Source organism: Dendrobium catenatum, unplaced genomic scaffold (assembly GCF_001605985.2).
Source record: "Dendrobium catenatum unplaced genomic scaffold, ASM160598v2 fragScaff_scaffold_1209, whole genome shotgun sequence".
In the NCBI taxonomy this organism is placed as follows: domain Eukaryota; kingdom Viridiplantae; phylum Streptophyta; class Magnoliopsida; order Asparagales; family Orchidaceae; genus Dendrobium; species Dendrobium catenatum.
The window spans coordinates 1,116,429-1,136,415 of NW_021319671.1; the positions used below are offsets into that span (position 1 = coordinate 1,116,429).

At 35.1% G+C, this 19,987-nt stretch overlaps 1 protein-coding gene across 1 annotated transcript; it reads left to right on the plus strand.

Annotated features, from left to right (window-relative positions):
• The first annotated feature begins 244 nt into the window (after positions 1–244).
• LOC110101581 (protein CutA 1, chloroplastic) lies at positions 245–19,128 on the plus strand. The gene is made up of 6 exons (XM_020829544.2): positions 245–553; positions 8,741–8,853; positions 9,681–9,743; positions 18,229–18,260; positions 18,614–18,708; positions 18,812–19,128. The coding sequence occupies exons 1-6, from the start codon at positions 357–359 to the stop codon at positions 18,894–18,896; spliced, it is 585 nt and encodes a 194-aa protein (XP_020685203.1). The 5' UTR covers positions 245–356; the 3' UTR covers positions 18,897–19,128.
• The last annotated feature ends 859 nt before the right edge of the window (positions 19,129–19,987 follow it).

Genomic DNA, 19,987 nt, shown 5'->3' on the forward strand with positions numbered 1-19,987 from the left:
TCCTTACAACCAAAATTTGTTCTGGGGACGCTGCTATCCCTTGACCCCGCGACCTAATTGGACATGTCGAATCCCACCAGGAGGAGCTGCTCCCTTAGACTCTCGATATATCTGAGAAACTTATGATGATTAATAATATAAATAAACAAGGATCACTATTGACCTATTTTTTATAGTGAAACATCAAGTCAAATTTGAATCAACACCAACATTGATTTATAAATTTGCCCAAGTTGAGGCTGGTTCCGCCGGTGCTCTGAACCGATTCTAAAATAAACTTGCCCTCTGAGAAGTTTTGTCGAAATGGAAGTGGCGTATGCACTATAGAGTTATATATACGATTATAGGAGGGGAACATGGTAGTAGTCGGGAATCTCTTCAGCTCTCTTCCGAGAACTCCGCCGTCTGTTCGTGCTGCTTCGGGCGCCGCCATACTTCACGGCCGACGAGCTCCTCTCGTTGGTGCTCTCTGGGTGCTGAGCCTCGGAGCTCTCACAGCGCTCTCGTACAGAACGGGGTGCATCCAGTCCCAGCGCCGTGTCCCCTTTTTTAGGTACGAAACCCTAATGGCTTCCTTAGTTATTCGTCGGAACTTTACTTCCTCTCCTTGGAAGTTTTATCTATATATCGATTTTAAGATGTTGAAATGCGTAATCGATGATATTTTTTTAGCTGCACGTTTCTGTTTTGATCTTACTTCTTCCCTTATTCTTCTTCTTTTATGGCTGTGGTATTTTTGCATATAATTTAGGTGCTTCTTGTTTTGTTGGTTATGAATATATTTTGAATGATTATCATTACTTTTTTTTGCCTTCCAAATAGTTGATTTGAGCCTGCGAACTCAACACCAAAAACACAGAAAAATAACATAAAAAACATAAGACAAATGCTATATTGATAAATAGGCAATTGTAGATTTCCTAAGTCTCATCGTAGAAGGGGCGAGAAGGAAGGGCTTTGGGCAACATAGGCCCACAGGGCCACAACTGCTGGTAGAATGAGGGGCTGAGAGGGAGAGTGCCTAAGCTCCAAGAAGAAGAGGTTTTTCACATTTTTTATTTCATAACGTGTACCAATGCTCAACATGAGTATTTATAGGCAAAATGACATCTAATAATCTAACAAACCTAAGACACAATAATACTAACATCCTAATTTCCCATTAATTAACCATTAAATTTTATTCCCCAACATTTCTAATGCTTTTACAATGACCTTGCCCGCAAGATTGAGAGATCGTTGCAAAATAGGGGGCAACTGTCATCCCCTGCAAGCTAGAGTGGGGGAGAGCGGCAGATCTAGAGGGATCGACAAAAATGGAATATGGATTTTGATCCCAAAGGATTTGGTGTGGGGTGGGGAACATGGAAGATAGATTTGGACGGATTCAAGGTGGAGGAGGACTTTTATTGTTTTTCGCTTTGTTTTTTTAATGCCAGCATGTTTTTGTGGACTAGAAGGGGGATGTTGTGAAAGGTGTTAAGCATGTTTGAAAAAAAAAGATTGAATTGAACCTATCAGATATGGAAGGAAGTTTGATGCAGTGGGATCTGCTAAGGCAAACATGGATGCAATGAAGGTATTTTTGTAGTCCTATTCTAGTCAAGACAATGGGGATTTGTGTGAAGGAAAATGATGATGAGCGGGGTTGGATCTGGATGAAGATTGGGATGCTGATCTTAGTAGATCATACAAGGGGTGACATGCCCGACTATGACGAGATGATTTGGTCACATAAAACGGCGGAGTTGGGATATCGCAGAGTTGGATGTTGGTTTGAAGTTGACGGATTTAGGCGGAGTTGGGATATTGGCGAAGATAGGGATGAACTAGGTGGTCATGTCCAATGAAAATTGAAACCTTCAAGCAAATTTAGCCAAGATTCAGGATGTTGTTTTTAGATTTGTTGGGGGTGAGCGCATCGGCGTATGGTGGAATCACAATTATGTTCCTGGATCTACATCAAATGCCACTGGATCTCGCCATATATGAACAAATTGCTATGTTTTGAATGATTTGTGGGGATCAATAAGGAGGTTGCCGATCAGAAACAATAAGAGTTGGGTACACAAGATATGCTCTTTCGATAGAAGATTTGGATGAGAGATCAAGTGGAATTAAGCAAGGCCGATCAAGATGGATGGAGATGAACATATGGTGATAGTGAGGCTCAACGAGAGCATCACTTGTTATGAACCATAACAAAATCACGGAAAATAGATTGAACAATAGTAAAATATTGCAATAAAAGAGATAATTATGCAATTACAACTTGCTTAAAGCTCTAGGTAGAGGAGTTAGAAGGGTTTTGGGCAGTATAAGATGCCCACAACTCTTGTTAGAGCGAGAGGGATAGGGAAATTAGACGAGCTAGTAATTTCAATTAAGAAGGGTTTCATTTTTTAAATTTTGATTTGTTTATTATCAAGGGTTGTTTAAATTCAAATATTAATTCATTTAAATTTTAATTAAATTTTAAATTTTGTTATTTGAATTTATAGTTTTAAAAACAAATTAGGGAATATATATAGTATAACAAATGATGACTCTATTCACTAAAAAGTCCTCACACTTCTAATTTGCATTTTATATTGCTAAAAGAATTGCAATTTCTTACTTTCAAGTTCCCCACGTTAATAGAGGTGTCTTTTTTTCATCACTTGCATATAGGACTAGTAAATATTTATATTTAAATTTTCTACAAGAATTACCATATAATTTCTTCAGAATGAACTTTCTTCCCTTAGAAAAAAAATAGTCTTTTTTAGAGGTTCAAATTGTATAGTAATTAAGTAATTTTCTCTTTTCTTCAAGTATATTGTAACCATTAATAGATTATTTACTACAATGAACTCAAGCATATCTTCCCTAACTTATTTCTTTTTGCTAACCTATAATTATCATGATTTTTAAATATTAAAACATGACCAATTAAATCATTACCTTTTATTATTTCCTTCATTAGGTATATCTCGAGAAATTCATTTATTTTTAATTAAAATTAATTATAAAATTTTGCAAGTCCAACTTGAAAAGCATAAGCACAAGTTACATTAGTAATATATTCAACAAAAAGTAAATAGAAATGCCTCAATAATTTTATCTTTTACTTTCTGTCCGCTGCCATCCCCATTTCATTTTTTTTATTAACCTTTGAACTTATAAAACTTAAGATATTCTCCAATATCTTTGAAATTTTCCTTTTATGTTGAGTTTTTGTACATACATGATATTTACTATTTTTCTTAGTTGATTGGGGATGATCTCAAATACATTTAAGAAAATCTTCATAGCCTCTTCCACTCCATAATGAACCAGTTAGCCCAAGGTTCTATGGCTGTCCAATGTCCTCGAACACATATATTGATGCTTTAGTTATTGACAAAATGAGTTTTAGTTGGAAGAAAATAGCCCAAAAAACCCCCAAGTTTGAGCCCATAAAAAATAGTTGTTTGGTAAAATTATTATTCAAATCTCTGGTCAACATCTGAATGATACTTATCCATTTCTAAAATTAGGATTAGTCCTTAAAATTTAGAAAAATTAAGTTGTTTTCTTTTTTATGGGATTGCATTTTCCTTGAACTTTCAAAGTTTTTTTGCATAATTCATATACCTAAAATTTTGGATAAGTTGCTTTGTTTTGGGAATACGAATTATTTCCACACATTTTTATCCATTTAAGATGAGGTTTGATTTGAATTCTTTTCTTCTTAGCCTTATTTTATAAAGAAGGGATTAGGAGTCTATTTTGTGGGCAAGTAGTTTTGGGGTTTTAATAAAATTTGCTAGTTCTTTTTGTCTCTGTTTTTTTTCTTGATGTCCCTCTTTACCACCTCTTTGTTTTTAACCAAAGGCCATAACAAACAGCCTTCGCATCTTTGTTTTACCTACGAATACTTGTAGGGCTTGGTATGCACTACAATACGTAGTTTAACACTTAATCAGCAGTAGCCAAATTCATCTAACAACTGCCCTCCTTCAACATGCAGCGTCCCTGCCCTCTCCAATCATAGGTTCTGCTATCTATGCCTTCTCCAACCACTGGTTCATCCATATAGAGTAGTTCAATTGTAGTTGTTGCCCGCTTCACAAGAAAATAGGAAACAATGAAATTATTCATTTATTTGTGGGAAAATCAACTAGGCATCAAAGGTTGGAGGAATAAGAGGATTTTATGAGAAGGGAACTAAAGGCCTTTTCAATTAAAACGGCTCCACATTAGTTATGTTCTTCCAATTTTATTTTATATTCTATTTTTTAATTCTCTAAGACATTAACTTCCTTGCCTAAATGTGTGAGCCCTAGTGCTATTGCCTTGAGCTGTCTTTCCTAAACCTTAAAAACTTCTACTTGGTAGCATACTAAAGGATTGTGGAAAACCATGAGATCCTAATTTTCATTGATAGTTAAGTTGAAAGGTCTATCATTTAGCCCCAATTATTGCTAAATAACATGCCTTTACATGAACAACATTTAGTGACCCATCATGCTCTTGAAGGTCAAGCACCAATCCTATTCAATGAGGTTTATAGATCCTTTTTTTTTAAAATCAAATCCAAAGATTCTAGGTTATTGGTAAGTGACTTGTAATGGATAAAATATGAACAATCATAAATAATTAAGAAGCTTCTGGAAAACATAATTAGTTACTATGCAAAGGGAAAACAATTCCTTAAAGGAGACTAATTCTATAACAACAACTAGAAGCCTTCATCGCACTACGTGGGGTTGGCTCTATGAATTCCTTAAAGGAGAATAATGCTGGAATGACTAAAATTGAAAAGCTATTGGAAATTATGTGGAACAAATGACTCAAATATTTGCATCAATATGTCACACGAATGGAGGAATCCTTGCACAAGTAATGGTAGAAACCCTCAATTTCTTGAGAATATTGCTGATGAAGAGGAAGATCTCTGGCAGATGAAGACCAACTACCAGTTTGACACCCATTGGTTGAAAGTCTTAAAGATCTATTTTTTAGTTTTATAATTATACTTAGGCCGAGGGGATATCTTTTGCTTGACTCGATGTCATCACATGAATTACTGTGTTGGAACTTGAAGTAACTGAACTATAACTTATCATGTATGGCATGACCACAAATCTGGAGATTTTTGAAAGCTCGGTTATATTCCATCATATGTGAAGAAAAAGGATGAATTCTTTGATGACAACTGAGATAAATATATAAACATCTAGTCCAGGAGCACATTACAGAATTCATACGTCACACTCACTCACACCTTTTCATTAAATTTTACTATGTAGGAATAAGCCACTCTTATGTAGTTTTTATTAGGGTTTCGTGAAGAGATTAATTGAGAATTTTAATAAGTTCTATATAAGCAAGAACTAGAATAACGAACAGCCAAAATTAATAAAAGGCCAAAGGGCTTACTGCAACCATTATAGATCAATGGCCATTCATAATTAGTCTATTGGAAACTACGACAATAGAAAATGACCATGTAAGAAAGAGGACAAGAGGCTTGTCATTATTGTCACAACTAGAAAAAAGAGGAAGACACAATATTATCACCTGTCATCAAATTGATCCATTAGTAGCATTGATGATTCTCGACATTAGTAAAGCAGAAATAGCTTTTCATGTTTAACATCATGGTTAAACAGCATGTGGTCAAAACAATTGCGGACACCGAGAGCAGCATGAACTTGGCATCCTTTGACTTAGCAAAAAGATTAGGGTTGCCTACTCATGCATTCATAACCTTATCTCCTTAAATAAGCAACACTGTCAATTATATGGTGGAACGTCAGAGCAAATTCAAGTTCATTATACCTAAGTTATTTAAATATGTAGTATTCTGTATGTAACCTAGTACTAGTGGATGTTTGTCACATATTATCGGAAAATCTCTACCTCCGGCTTAAATGTCGTATATTATAAAAGAAGCAGGTGTACCTACTCAACAAAAGATGGGAGACAATAAATTATACAGAAGGGGCTATCCACTGGAGTTTTTACAATAACACAAGTTTCTCAAACACACAAAGCATAAAGTTGTGCCATAAAAAGCACCAACATTGGTAATGCCACGATCATCTTCTAGATGTCCAGGGAAGATTCATAAGAATAAGAGAGATTGGGATGATCAAGGGAAGGAAAATTTCCCTTTGTAGGAGTGAAAGGCAACATGATTCGGGAGAGTCTATAGCACATTTTAAAATATAATCAAGGTCTCTTGCACTCCAAAATGAACTAGTCAGGTTAAGGATCTATGATCGAAAAACCCTGTTAGACTTGAACAAAAATTGTGATTTAGTAATTGTTGAATGTTAACAAGAAGAGTTCGTGGAAGAAATCAACCTAAACAATCCCTAGTGTGGGCCCATCAAATTCAAATCTCTGGCATGCATCTAAGTGATACTTACTCATTCCTAGAAGTTAGGGTTATCCGTAAAATTTAGGAAAATTTCATTATTCTTTTCTATTAGATTATATTTTTCTTGAGTTTCACAATTCATGCCTAGAATATAGGATTAGGTATTTCTTTTAGGAATGAGTTTGTCAAGTGTTCTTATCCATTTATGAATATGTTTGATTTGAATCTATTCATATACTTGTATAAATAGAAAATTAGGGGTCTATTTTGTGAACAATTATTTTTGACATTGAATAAAGATCGTGATTTCTTCTCTTTATTTTTATCTTGTCGTACCTCTCTACTCCATTTTTGTTTTCTACCCAAGAACACTACAACTAGTCATCCATAGCAGTCGAACTCTGCATTGATAGTAATCAAACTCATCTAACAGTCGTCTCCTTCAATAAGCAGAGTCTTTACCCTCTACACTGAATGTCTTATGTCTGTGCCTTCTCCAGCTGTCAGTTTACCCATATTTCAATTGTAGTTTTTGTCCCTTTCATAGGAAAATAGGGAAATAATGAAATTATCATTGATTTGAGAGATTTCATATGAAAATTGGGAAATAATGAAATTATAATTGATTTGAGGGAAATCAACGACGAATCAATGTTATCTATAATGAGGAATCAAATAGTAGGAAAATTCTATGAGAAGAGAAATAGAAGGTTATTCCAATCAGAACCTTAGCTTCATATTGATAATGCTCTTCCAATTCTTTTCTATGTTATAGGATTAGTTCTCAATGGCATTTTCTCCCCACTTAATTTTGTGAACCCTAGTGCTAATGCCTTGGTTCCTCCTTTCTAAACCTTAAAATGATCCATATGGCAAGAATGTTACAAGGAATTGATGGTAACATTGTGAGATCAATTTCTTGGGCAGTTAGGTTTGAAACTCTATCTCTCAATCTTGGATAGTGATGAGTGACAGATCAATAAACACAAAACCCAGGGGCATCACCTATATCCGCTTGGAAGAACTTATACATCAATCCTACTTAAGTAGGGTTACAAATCATTTTATGATGTATTCATTGATTCCTTAGCTTTTATATTGAAACTTTATTAATTGAGTTTTTGGTAGAAAGTCTAATTTTTTATTTAGACTTGATCTAACTTGCCTATTTTTCACCATAATTATGTCGTGTATCATGTTTCATTGTTAAATGTTGTAGATTATATTTGTCTATTTCTCATCATAACCAAATTTCTTTTTGATGTTTCACTTACAAGTAATGTCTTAGCTTAGGTTAGAACTTAGAAATGAAGAACCCTTACTCTCCACAATTAGTTTAGGTTATGATATGTCACCACCATGAGCGGACATCTCTAGTACTAGAAAACTTTGAAATAGAATATATTTTATATTGTAAATTTGCCAAAAATGATTATACATAAGTTGTTTATTTCCTTTGACATTATAATGGCTTCCTAAGTTGAGTGAACTCATTACTTTGCGATTTGCTATAGTGCATCTCACATATTAATGCTTATAATTTAATGTTCTTCGGTAAGATGTCTTGAACAATTGAATTATTGGACCATTAAATTGAGCTAGGCAAATTTTGAACTCATCTTATTTTGGTTGAGAAAAATGTCAAAATAGTCCTGGATTATTTTTGTGGGGCTATTTTAATCTCAACTATCTAATGAGTTCAATTTTATCTCTTGACTACTTAAATTTGATCTGAAATAGTCTTTGCATTATATTATTTTGGATCAAATTTGAGGAGTTAAGGAATTATTTGGATCATATTTGAGAAGTCAAGGGACTAAATTAGACATATTGGATAGTTTGAGACTAAAATACCCCCTTAAATAATCCAAATTCCATTTTGATTTTTTTTTCTCTGTTTTTTTTCTTGTGGATGTCTCCTTCTATAGCTTGTTGAGGTTCCTTTCCTCGGATGATTTTTTTTTCTGCTGCAAAAAGTGAATGATAGGCGACTATTGCATTTTAACATGATGGAACGATGAGGAGGATTCATAAAGTTGGCCCAAAAATACTTTTGTTAGGGCTTATGATGACTATAAGTTTTGTCATAAATGCTTTATTTTTTTACAGCAGAAAGAATTCCCCCTAATATAACTTATTTGCTTCTACATGATGTCTTTCCGCTTTTCTTAAATGAGATAGTAGTTGTGCAAGTTAGGATGCTCTATATTAATCGATGTTCTTTCAAGACAATTGTTATTGTCTCCATCACTTGTGGTGTTTAGCTTCATTAAATCTTGCTGTTACCTCACACAGTCATTCAATGAATATTTTGATCATACTAATCAGAGATATATATCTTTTTATGTGAGCGTGCTTTCAACTTATTTGTTGAATTTGGACACCTTGCAGACCAAAATTTGCGAACCAACCATCTGTAAGAGCTCTTCATTCTACAGGAATGGCTGCTGCTAGCACTGTGCCTTCCATTGTTGTCTATGTTACTGTTCCAAACCACGAAGTAGGTTAGTCTTAGTAGTTTCAGCTATATAAATATTATCCACAATGACATTTTTACTCGTATAAAATTTTAGCAACAGGAAATTCTTGATCCTTTGTTCGCTCCGATGGACCCATGTAATTATTTTTAGGAATTGGAGAAGGAAAGCAAGATTGACTCGAAGAAGTACATTCGTCTTCAAAACTCAAAGATTCAAGTGCTCCTCTGTTCTCTTAGTCCTGGTTAAATGTTTTATCTTGTATCTCCCCTAGAGATCCAAGCATTGAGCATGATCTATGAGCGTTGAGGTTATAACTTGCTCATAGCATATGGTTTGAGGTTTTTTATTTTTTTAATCTTATTATCATTCAATTAAAGCGTACATCTTCGATGTCTATCAATGATCATTGGATAAGTGATCTTTAGTACATTTAGAAAGACCTATCTGCAACCACCTACTCCTATTCTAGAAGGATGTATATTCTCTGTCTTCTAGTACTTGCTTGCCATATTTTTTTTAACACGTTGATGGCCTAATCATTCATCTCTAATCCTATATCTTTTATCCTAGTGAAATTTGTAGTAGCCTACATATCAGTCTAACTGTTTCTACGTAATTATTCTAGTTCTTTTCTATATTTTGAGGTGAGATGGACTATATGCAACAATACAATTTTGATTTGATTCTTTGTATTGTAATACTTTGTATCTCCTGATCAAGCGGGTAATACCTATATTCTGATCAGAGACGATGCAGGATTTAGCTTGGTCTTATAGCTCTAATTGGCGGATTTCCTGCTTTTGCTGTGATATATCGTCATACTTTACTTATATTATCTTTTTGATATGCAGGCAAGAAACTTGCTGAGAGTATTGTTAATGAAAAGCTTGCTGCCTGTGTCAACATTGTCCCTGGTATGTCCTTAACCTTTCTCTGACATGCATCAATTTGCCCATTTTAGTCCATGCATTGAGATTCCTTTCGCATCTTCTCTGTATATCCTGTTCCCTCCACTTGAATGCTTATTTTCCTTTCTTTTTGAGACTTTTGGAAGAATCATTTTAGTGAAGAAGCTGTTGTCCAGGATATTGGTATTGTTGAAAGCCTTAAACAGAAAATGAAATATTCGGCCGCGGCATGTTCATTTAAATCCTGAATGTGTGACACAATGTGGATGTTCTTTTCAAAAGCCGAGTTCCATAAAGTTCAATCATTTCATGGAATTAGTTTATGTTGAATTGAGTGTATGGACTTGCTTTGGTCGTTAACTTTCAATGCAGCTGCTTGTGCATATATTTAAGTGCTTTCTTATTTGAAGCATCATGTTATAAGTAATTTAAGTTAGAAATATGATGTTTCACTGGAGAAGGATTTAAAATAATGTATTGTGTCCTCAGTTTTGATAATAATATGGTGCCATACATAAAAGTTGATTAAAATATAAACTTCAAATTTTTTGGAGCAAATTCGGTTTCATGGCAGGAAGACTCGGTACAAAAGATGTTTTTTGTGTTAAAATAATTAATGAACAAGTACCAGGAGTAACAAATAATCATCATTTAGATCTTGACCTTGAGAAGGCAAATAATCAAGTACCATGAGAATTGATTCAGTGTCTAATGAGAAACAAAAGTATGTCAAAGATAATGTTCCATGTTAAAGATGCATGATACAATACTTGCTAATATTAGAAGTAGTTGTGAAGTAATGAAAAGAATCTCAATACAGTATATTTCTTCTCTTTGGTTACAAATAGTTACAAAGAATATTTAAAGTGATGTGTTTTGTTGTATACTTCTTCTAGATAAGTTATATTTAGTTTTAAAATAATATTGTTTTAACTCATCTATGATCTTCTTGGGATTTGTTGTGTCAAGGGATGGATTAAATACTGATTCTAATAAAGTTAAAGCGATTAATAGTTGACCAAAGTTTATTGATATATATGATATTCTAACATTTTAATGATTTGATTTCTTTTTATACATAATTTAATTAGGGTTTTAATATTGTCTTGGCTCCAAGTATAAATTACTTGAAAAAAAGAATAAATATGTTGGTCGTGTTTTTATTGAAATAAAAAAGTGACTTGTCAATGCATCTATTCTTAAGTTGCTTAGTTTTAATAAGGAGTTGATTTTTCTTGAATGCATCTAGGGTTAGGTATTGGAGGAGTGTTAAGATAAGAGGGGTATACTATCATATTTTTTGAATGGGTTAAATGTTAAATCTCAGCCATCCTTAGACAGATTGATCCCATGACTAGGATGGGGATCCGTGGGAGGCTCACCTGAATCTCACCGTTCTCTTTCTATAGTTAGGTGGCTGATGTAGGAAGGACTATATTAGGGAAATAATGCAAGATTATATAACTGATTTATTTCTTTATTAGAGATTTTGTATAGATCTATAAATAGGGATATAATTGTGCAATAACATAAGCTTTTTTTTTCCTCTCAAATCTCTGAGTTCAACATGGCATTAAATCCACGGTTAGCCTTCATTGCCGTTACCATTGACAAATCTTTGTGAGTGGATATACGAAGTAAGCAGAGAGGGCAGCCTTTATTGCCGTTGAAGATTGATCGTCAAGCAGTTTGTTTCATTCCTTCAAACCTCCCTACATGCGGTCCTCCAAGCATGCGCGAAGTAAAGTCGAATGTGTCTGTCAAGCGTAAGAGGTCTTCTATGCGTGCGAATTGAATGCCTGCGTACGGTTGATTGGAAGACTTGACAAGGTATCGTACGCGCCTGAGGATGCTCGTGCATCGATTGCGAGAATCAAAGGAATCGAACGAACGTCTGCCTACGTACGCCCGTGCGTATCGACCGGAAGAGTTGATCGAGGGAGAAGAGGTCTCGTGCATATCTTCTGGAGGAATCGAGCAAACGTACTTGTGTGCATATCAGACGGAAGAGTCGAATCGAAGTCTCATACGTTTCTTTTGGAGGAATTGTCCGAACACGATGAAGCGTGCGACTAGAAGACTTGGCCCGATGTGGAAAGCTATTCATGCTTTTGGACCGAACCAAACAAGAGCTGCTATAACAAGCATCGACCTTCATTATCCTTGCTAGAATTTGGAGGGTAAGATTCCAGGCAGTCTTCATTGCTACCCAGGATCTTGCAGATAGCCTTTAATGCTATCATTCGACAACGTAATGTCTGAAATTAATTCCTCCTAGAGTATGAACCAAAGTAAATAGAAGCATTCTATTGTGCACCAAGGATGAGGTGATCTCCAAAGTATGCAACATTCCTATCACCTAAATGGGAAGAACTACCTGAAGTGAACTCAATTAGTGAAAACCTACTTGAAAGGGAGAGGAAAGATACATCACTTCCTTAGAGGAGGGCCAAAAGAAGGAGATCCTAATTTTTGGGCATGGGATGAAGTGGACTCCATGATTATGTCCATGGTTGTGGAATTCCATGACTCCAGAAATTAGTAATATGTTTATGTTCTTATCAACTGCAAATGACATATGGGATGCCACCATACAAAACTTCTGATGCATGATTAAAATATTTTAAATGTATGCGATAAGAATTGCACGATTTCTTGAATAAGCAAGTAAGATTAAAACTATTAGCAGTCAAAACGATAAAAGGAAACCAGAGAGGTGTGCCTACGTTTAGGCTAAGCCACTTGCCAAACACTTGGAATATCAAAACAAGTTAGAAGCTCAATAACATGCATAGTAAATAGCTTCAACAAAATCCCTAATCTAATAATAAGTTAGCCACATATAAGGCACCCTCAATTCCTACGTTTACTAAGCTCGGCAGAGATAGGCGGACAAGACCATCATGAAGTAAATCAAACCACAAAATAAAGTTAGACTATGAAAATACTAGAGTAGGAAGATTAGAAGACCTTCGTTACGGCTTGGACGTAATCCTCGATTGAACGGTACCAAGTTGCTCCTCTATGGCTTCGACGAGAGTATCTAGAATGTGCTCCACGTATTCCTCGATGGTGTTGTTGATATTTGGGTTGACGTTGAAGAAAGTTGAGTGGAGGATGTGCACGAAACCTTGCTCGTCGCAGGCAAGGCCGTAGCGTTACGGCTTGGACGTAATCCTCGATTGAACGGTACCAAGTTGCTCCTCTATGGCTTCGACTAGAGTATCTAGAATGTGCTCCACGTATTCCTCGATGGTGTTGTTGATATTCGGGTTGACGTTGAAGAAAGTTGAGTGGAGGATGTGCACGAAACCTTGCTCGTCGCAGGCAAGGCCGTAGTCAAGATCGGGATCGGCCATGCATTGATCTCGTTGCGTCGAAGTGTTGAAGGAGGTGGCCCTTTGCTGTCCTCGTCGTTTTCCCTTTGAAATAAAGGGATTTCTCTCAAGACTCAAAGTAGGAGAAAGCAAAAGAAGGTGGCGGGCCAAGGGGAAGAGGTTTTGGGAAATTAGGTTCAGATTTTGGGGGATTAAAGTGGAGGGAATTGTAACTCAAACACTTCCTAATTATTTCCCTTGATTGAGGAAAAAAATAAGGAAGAGAGAGAGAGAGAGAGAGAGAGAGAGAGAGAGAGAGAAGGGAGGAGGTTAATTTACTTCCAATTGGAGAAGTTCCCTATTGGAAATAAATTAAATAGATGGGGCTAGGGGAGAATTCGGCCAAAGGGAGGTGAGGAAAATTTGAATAGTTTCCAAAGTGGGGAGTTGGGTTTTAGGAAACAATTCCTAATCTCCTCCTATAGGGGCCGGCGGCATTAAGGGCTATGGGATGATTGAGGTGGAGATTTGGGTTTCTTAATTTAGGTTTAGGAATTAGGAAATGATTAATTAAATCCAAATCAAATTTGAAATTCAAATAGGATTTAATTTAGGAACTTTCCTAAAATAGATTTCTTAAATTAGGAAAGAAATATTCAAATTCAAATTGCATTGAAATTTGAAATTATGTCTTCCCAAATTAAGAATAATTATTTATGGAAATGATTCAAGAGGTGATTTGAATTTTGGAGGGAGGATGAGGGAAGAGGGGCTGGCGTTTGGTGGGCTTGAAGGGGATTTTGGTGGGGGTGCTGGGGGGAGAGGTTAGCCCGTGGTATGGGTGGTGGGAGGGGTTTAGGCGGCGATGGTGAGTTGATGAAAGGAAAAGGAAAAAGATAAAGTAACGAACCACGAACCCGGCCGTCCCCAAGGTTGGTGGGTGATCCAACTTCCCTATCCTAGGGATCTCTCTCTCTCTCTCTCCAAGCACTCTCAAGATCTTTCAAGAACTCAAGCAATAGCACAATTTTTTATCATTCAATCATTAACCTTAAAAGTGAAACATAAGGGCTATAAATAGCCTCGTACAAAAGAACTCAAAAATAAAAAGACGACAGTGTCCTTAAGCCTTACATACGACCTCCCTTAAGGGTTAAAAACAGGAAAAATAAATACAACATAAATAACAAGAGACAATTAACATAATCAAAACAAATACATGAAATGACTCAAAAATACATCGACTCGATCGTGGCCGTAGATCGATGGCCACATCTCTGATATACTTTCCATGCTCTGATGTCCCTATAACATTCTCAAAAGTTCGGGATGCTACCCAAATCCCATGACTAGGATGGGGATTCATAGGAGGCTCACCTAAATCATAGTTATCTCTTTCCATAGTCAGGTGGCTGATTTAGAAGGATTATATGAGGGAAATAATGCTGGATTCAGATTTGGCTAATTAAATAAAATGAAAAAAAATAATAGATAAAAATTAAATATTATTTGCATTAATTATATATAAATATGTAGTGCATGTATATTAAATTTGAGAACTACACTTTGGTGTTTTAATCCCACATCATCTAGGCACTATATGTTAGCATTATTTTTGTCTATATAAACTTTTTGATTCACATGTGAAAAGAAGTCACATGATAAGTTGGGTCATATGATAAAGCATTGTTGATGCTTGTTTAATTAATATATATATAAAATTTAAATTAATTTATTAAGTGAAATATTTAATAATAAATTTAGTAACTTATTTCTTTTAATTAAATGCTAGCCGAATCGATTCAAATTTTGCTTGGGCTTAAACTGCCAGGTTTTGCAAAACCGGCACCGATTCTTCGGTTCATTGGTTCGACCGTCGGTTCAAGCAGTTCTCAGGCAGTTCAATGCTACTCCTATTTTATACGCACAGACCAAACCGGCCGATTTAATTTTTATAATCTTGGTTAAGATTGATGTGTGATAAAATTATTAAGGGTAAATTAAATAAATTTTATATTAAAGGGATGATTATACTATCATCATCTGAAGATAAAGTTGTGAAAACTAGATTTAAGTGGTTTATACATGTATATATGATGGGCCGACCTATTTGATTAGGAGGGATTGGAAAGTTTCCTAATCGGGGGTGGGGGGGGTGGAGGATGAAGGAGTGAGATTTTTGGTGGAGCTACAGAGTTTGGAATGCAAAAAAGACAGAAGGAAGATAGAAGCACCAGATAAAGGGTGTTCCAGTCAGTTCAGGGGTTGCCTCCTCCGTGAGAATGCTATCATGTTATCATCTTGAAAGGAGTCTCGCTTATCAGTGTTTGTTTGTACCGTGATTCCTAAGTCCAAAATGAAGAGATTGAAAGATTAATCAAGGAGATGCTGGAGGCATGGATTATTCAATCCAGTAACAATCCATTTTTAGTCCAGTGCTATTAGTCTAGTGCTTCAACAACAATTTCTTTCGTTCCACCTTGAGGACAAGGTGACACTTTGGGAGGGGAGTATTGATGGACCGGTCAATTTGATTGGGAGGGTATTATAAAGTTTCTTAATATAAAAGGAGCTATTTAGGAAGGTTCTTAATCAAAGAGAAATTATTTAGGGAAATTTTAATTACAATTGGGAGAATTATTTAGGGCAAGCGATCTCATTTGAATTCAAAATCTAAGAGAGAATTATTTAGGGAAAGGGAGGAGGAATCAAGGAGGAATTGTTTAGGGAAGTTTTAATTGTAATCAGGAGGGAGTTATTTAGAGCAAGAGATTTGATTTGAATTCAAATATGAGAGGGGATTATCTAGGAAAGGGGGTTAATTTGGGAGGGAATTAGGGGAGCCTATTTAAGGCTAACAATAGAGTGATTTCAAGATTAGGATGTTATTTGCTGAATTTAGATTGTTCTTAGGGAGTTTTGGGCTCTAGCCGGTGGCTAGGGATTTGGGAGAGCCGGTTCTTCCTCTCCAATAGAAGATCTATCGTATCTCATTGTTTCTTCCGTATATCATCAATTAACAAGAATTTTCTCTTATTATTGTTCTTAATTCCTCTTGGAGATTGTGTTTGCAATTGCTGCAATTTAATTTCAATCAAGGGAGATTGGATTTTTACAAACACTTTCTATCAATATCAGAGGGTGAAAAAAATACACCAATTAGACAATATTAAATTAGTGTTGAGGGCTCTGCGAGGAAAAAAATGATTGTCCTATTATATCTGGGATAAAAATTGTTCAAAAATCTATTAAAGAATAACTTTAACATCTCCCAACAAGAACAAATGAAAAAGGTGGATCATTAAAGCTGTCCTCAAATAATTGGGATAAGGTTAAAGATGATGATGATGATGAACAAGATGTTTTAACTGTAAGGATTCAACTAAAATTATTTGATACTAAATGCAGATTTTGCTAGAAAGTGATTCAAAAGTTCAACATCACATTTACAATATCGGTGATGGTATGAATATTACTGTGACTAAAATTTTGAGGTATATTATATTGAAGTCCTGATTATTATTCAAAGAAGCATCTCTTGACACCTCAAAATAAAGGAAAAAACATACAAGTGAATTGGTTAGGTTGGGACTTTTTATACCCATATTTGAATGAAATAAAAATAGAGCATTTGGTAAGTAATTTAAGTGAATACAAAAGCGATAGTTATTAGTCAATATTGCTAGAAGATCAAATGACACCTATGTCTTTTCAGTTTAGATGAATTAAATATATTATAAAAAAGGTTGAAATATTGATGAGGGTTTAACTTGGTTAAAGTTATGCCTCAGGTCTCATGCAATAAGGTAATTTATGAGAGTTGAAGATGAATTTTATGAAATTCTAATTAGATTAATTATGTCATTGGATCTAATTGCTTGGCACAGAAGAAGATTTTAATAACTTGGTTGAGGGAGATATAAATAAGAACGTTAAAATGGTTATATTTGAAGTAGAAAATGATAGCAACAACTTGTGATATTGAGATATGATGAGAGCAGCTTTTATTAAAGCTATAATATAAATAAATTAAAGTGATGTGGACATACATGACTAAGAGCAAAATATATTGATAAGAATGTTTTATAGAATTAATCTAGAGAAGTAGAGCAGTAGACTAAAGAACATGAATAGAGGTTGCAAAATATTTATGCAAAATCAAATTAACAGAGTTCTCAGAATGAATGAATGGAGAATGATGAATAAAGCCTGGTGCAAGGTGGAAGAAGACTAATGATGATGATGATTTGAATTAAAAAAATTCTAAAATAGGCATTCTGCATGAGATATTTCATGTTTTTAGGTTCAGAATTTGATTAAAGTCAGAGGAGAAGCCTTCGTGTGTAGCAGGGTAGAGAAAGCAGCTTAAACTATGCAGAAAACTTGTTTTGACCTTCTACTACTATGGTTTAATATTGGCTGCTTTAAGGTAAAAGTATAATTTTTCTGCACTTATTTTTATTCATCGAGCCGTTTTGCTATATGGGTTTACCTCGAGTAGCTGGCCTTTATTTTGGCGTTAAATCCAATCCTAGCTGTACCGAAGGAGACATTATTTTGTGCGGACACCGGACGTAGAGAACCGCTCGGATTTGCTGCGTTTTTTATGCTCTTTTGCAAAAGGACAGTAAAATGACAACAAATATTCAATTATGAGTGCGTTTTTATTGTCATTTTGCTGCCCTTTTGCAAAAGTGCAGCAAAATCGCAATAAATATTCAATTATTTACTAAATATTAAATATTTGCTGCCATTTTACTGCCCTTTTATAAAAGCGCATCAAAAGGGCAGCAAATCCGGACAGTTCTCTTCGTCCAGTGTTCGCACAGAATAATTAGTCGTACCGAAGGGGTACCGAAGGGGTAAAAATCCTGTGCCTATTATTTTCATGAAAACAAAATGAATTTTTTATTATTTGGTTGGCATTAGTTATGCGATATGTTTTGACTTGTATCTTCTCGGGCCTCTAATGTTTGAAAAATACTGTAAGAAATTCACTTAAATTTTTATGTTCCTTCACATACCTGAAAGTTGCAAATACACGTTAAGTACGGAAATAATATGGACAAATATCATCCCTATTTTCTCTCAAAGCAAGATGATTCTTTGAATTGTCTTCAGTTGTTTTAGTTCTGACCGTGGCCCTTACACATGGCATTGATTTGTGGTCGCAGGACTTCAGTCTATTTATTGGTGGGATGGTAAGGTACGCAACACATGATTTCCCATGGTCGATGCTAATGCTAACTGACATTTATTTCCTGTCGTAGCTCCTGTTACATTTGGGACATGGGCATTAACTTTTAGGGAAAAATAAACTGGATATCATGAACAAATTTGTATCTTGACGAATTTCAAATCTATTTAAATTAATTTGAAATCCTTGTAATATACATTTTAATTAATTATCCGGATATTATATTTATGTTTAAATTAATTCAATGGATCTTAATTTCATTCTGCTCAAATTTTAATCTGAATATAAAAAATTTTTGTTTGTCCCAACACTTCTCTAATGGCTGGGAAAGTGGATATGCCACCATTGCATCTTGTTTACAGGTACAAACGGATTCTGAAGAGCTTCTCATCATCAAGACTAGAGAATCTCTTCTAAATTCTTTGACAGAGCACGTCAAAGCAAATCATGAATACGAGTAAGATCATTTAAATTCGTTGTACTGCCAGAGGCTTGACATCTTAGTGCATTTCATTCAATAACTCCTCATATTACCAAAAAAAAAAATGCGCAAATTGCAGGGTTCCTGAAGTCATTGCATTGCCAATAAATGGTGGTAATGATAAGTACCTAGAATGGATCAAGAACAGTACTAGAGACAACTGAGTGCCATGTGACTTTGCTATATGTATTTTTTATCCATCTTTGGCTATGTGACCTAGAAAAATGTTTGATCTGTAAGAATAAAAGTTTGCATTTTTACAAGAGGACTAAGAAACTGCTTGTGCTAGCCTTTGTATAAAACAAAAGTTGCAACTTTTAAAGAGTAATGCCTCCAGATTGAACCGATTGCTGGTGATTGCATCTCTTGAATATTTAGAATCTTCTTCTCCCAAAATAAGATGTTTGTGTCCATTTCTTTTGAAATTTAACGAGTGATGTATTGTCTAACAGGAATGTTCTACTTTAATAGAATAATGTTAGCTACATCATTTCCAAGGTAAGGAGAAGTCATGGTGTGGCTTCTCCTATTCACATAGATGGTTCTTATCCTTGTAGCTTAGTTGGCTACCAACAGCTCCATCTTCTATATTTTGTGGTTCAAATGGATGATGCTCCCATCGAAGTCTCTTGTAAGTTACTCATAACTCTATTACAAGATTATAAGTGGGCATTGGTCTTTCTATGAGATCATATAGGTATTTTTGTACATAGAGGGTTATTATTGTGCATTCCCATCGGAGTATAGCTTTTTTTGGAGTTCCCGGTTCTACAATTCCTACGAGTGATTTTTAAAAGCTTTTGAGTATTACTTTTGGTAGCATCTTCCTCTGGGGATTTTTTTTTTTTAAATAAAACTCGCTGAGGAGCAACTCGATTACTATAAGAAAATTACAAGCCTTAAAGAACTACCAGTTCTAAAAGAACAGATTTTGAAGAAAACCTACGAGCCGACGTTCTATCTATTGCAAGAGAAACAATAGAAAATAAGGCAACAAAACAAAACTACCAGAGCACCAAGAAAAATCCAAATCTCAGAGCCACATGAGCCACCCAAAGCACCACCAGAAGAGACCCAATGGTCCAAGTAACAATTGAGACGACAAAAACACAATTCAAATCAAATGCTACCACCCAAAAGGACTCAGTATGTCAATCCTGCACCCACCAAGTAGCGAATAAATGACCATCCATTGACAGTTGTAAGCCACACAACAACCAAACGAAATTCCGAGCACCGAGAAAACCACACCAAC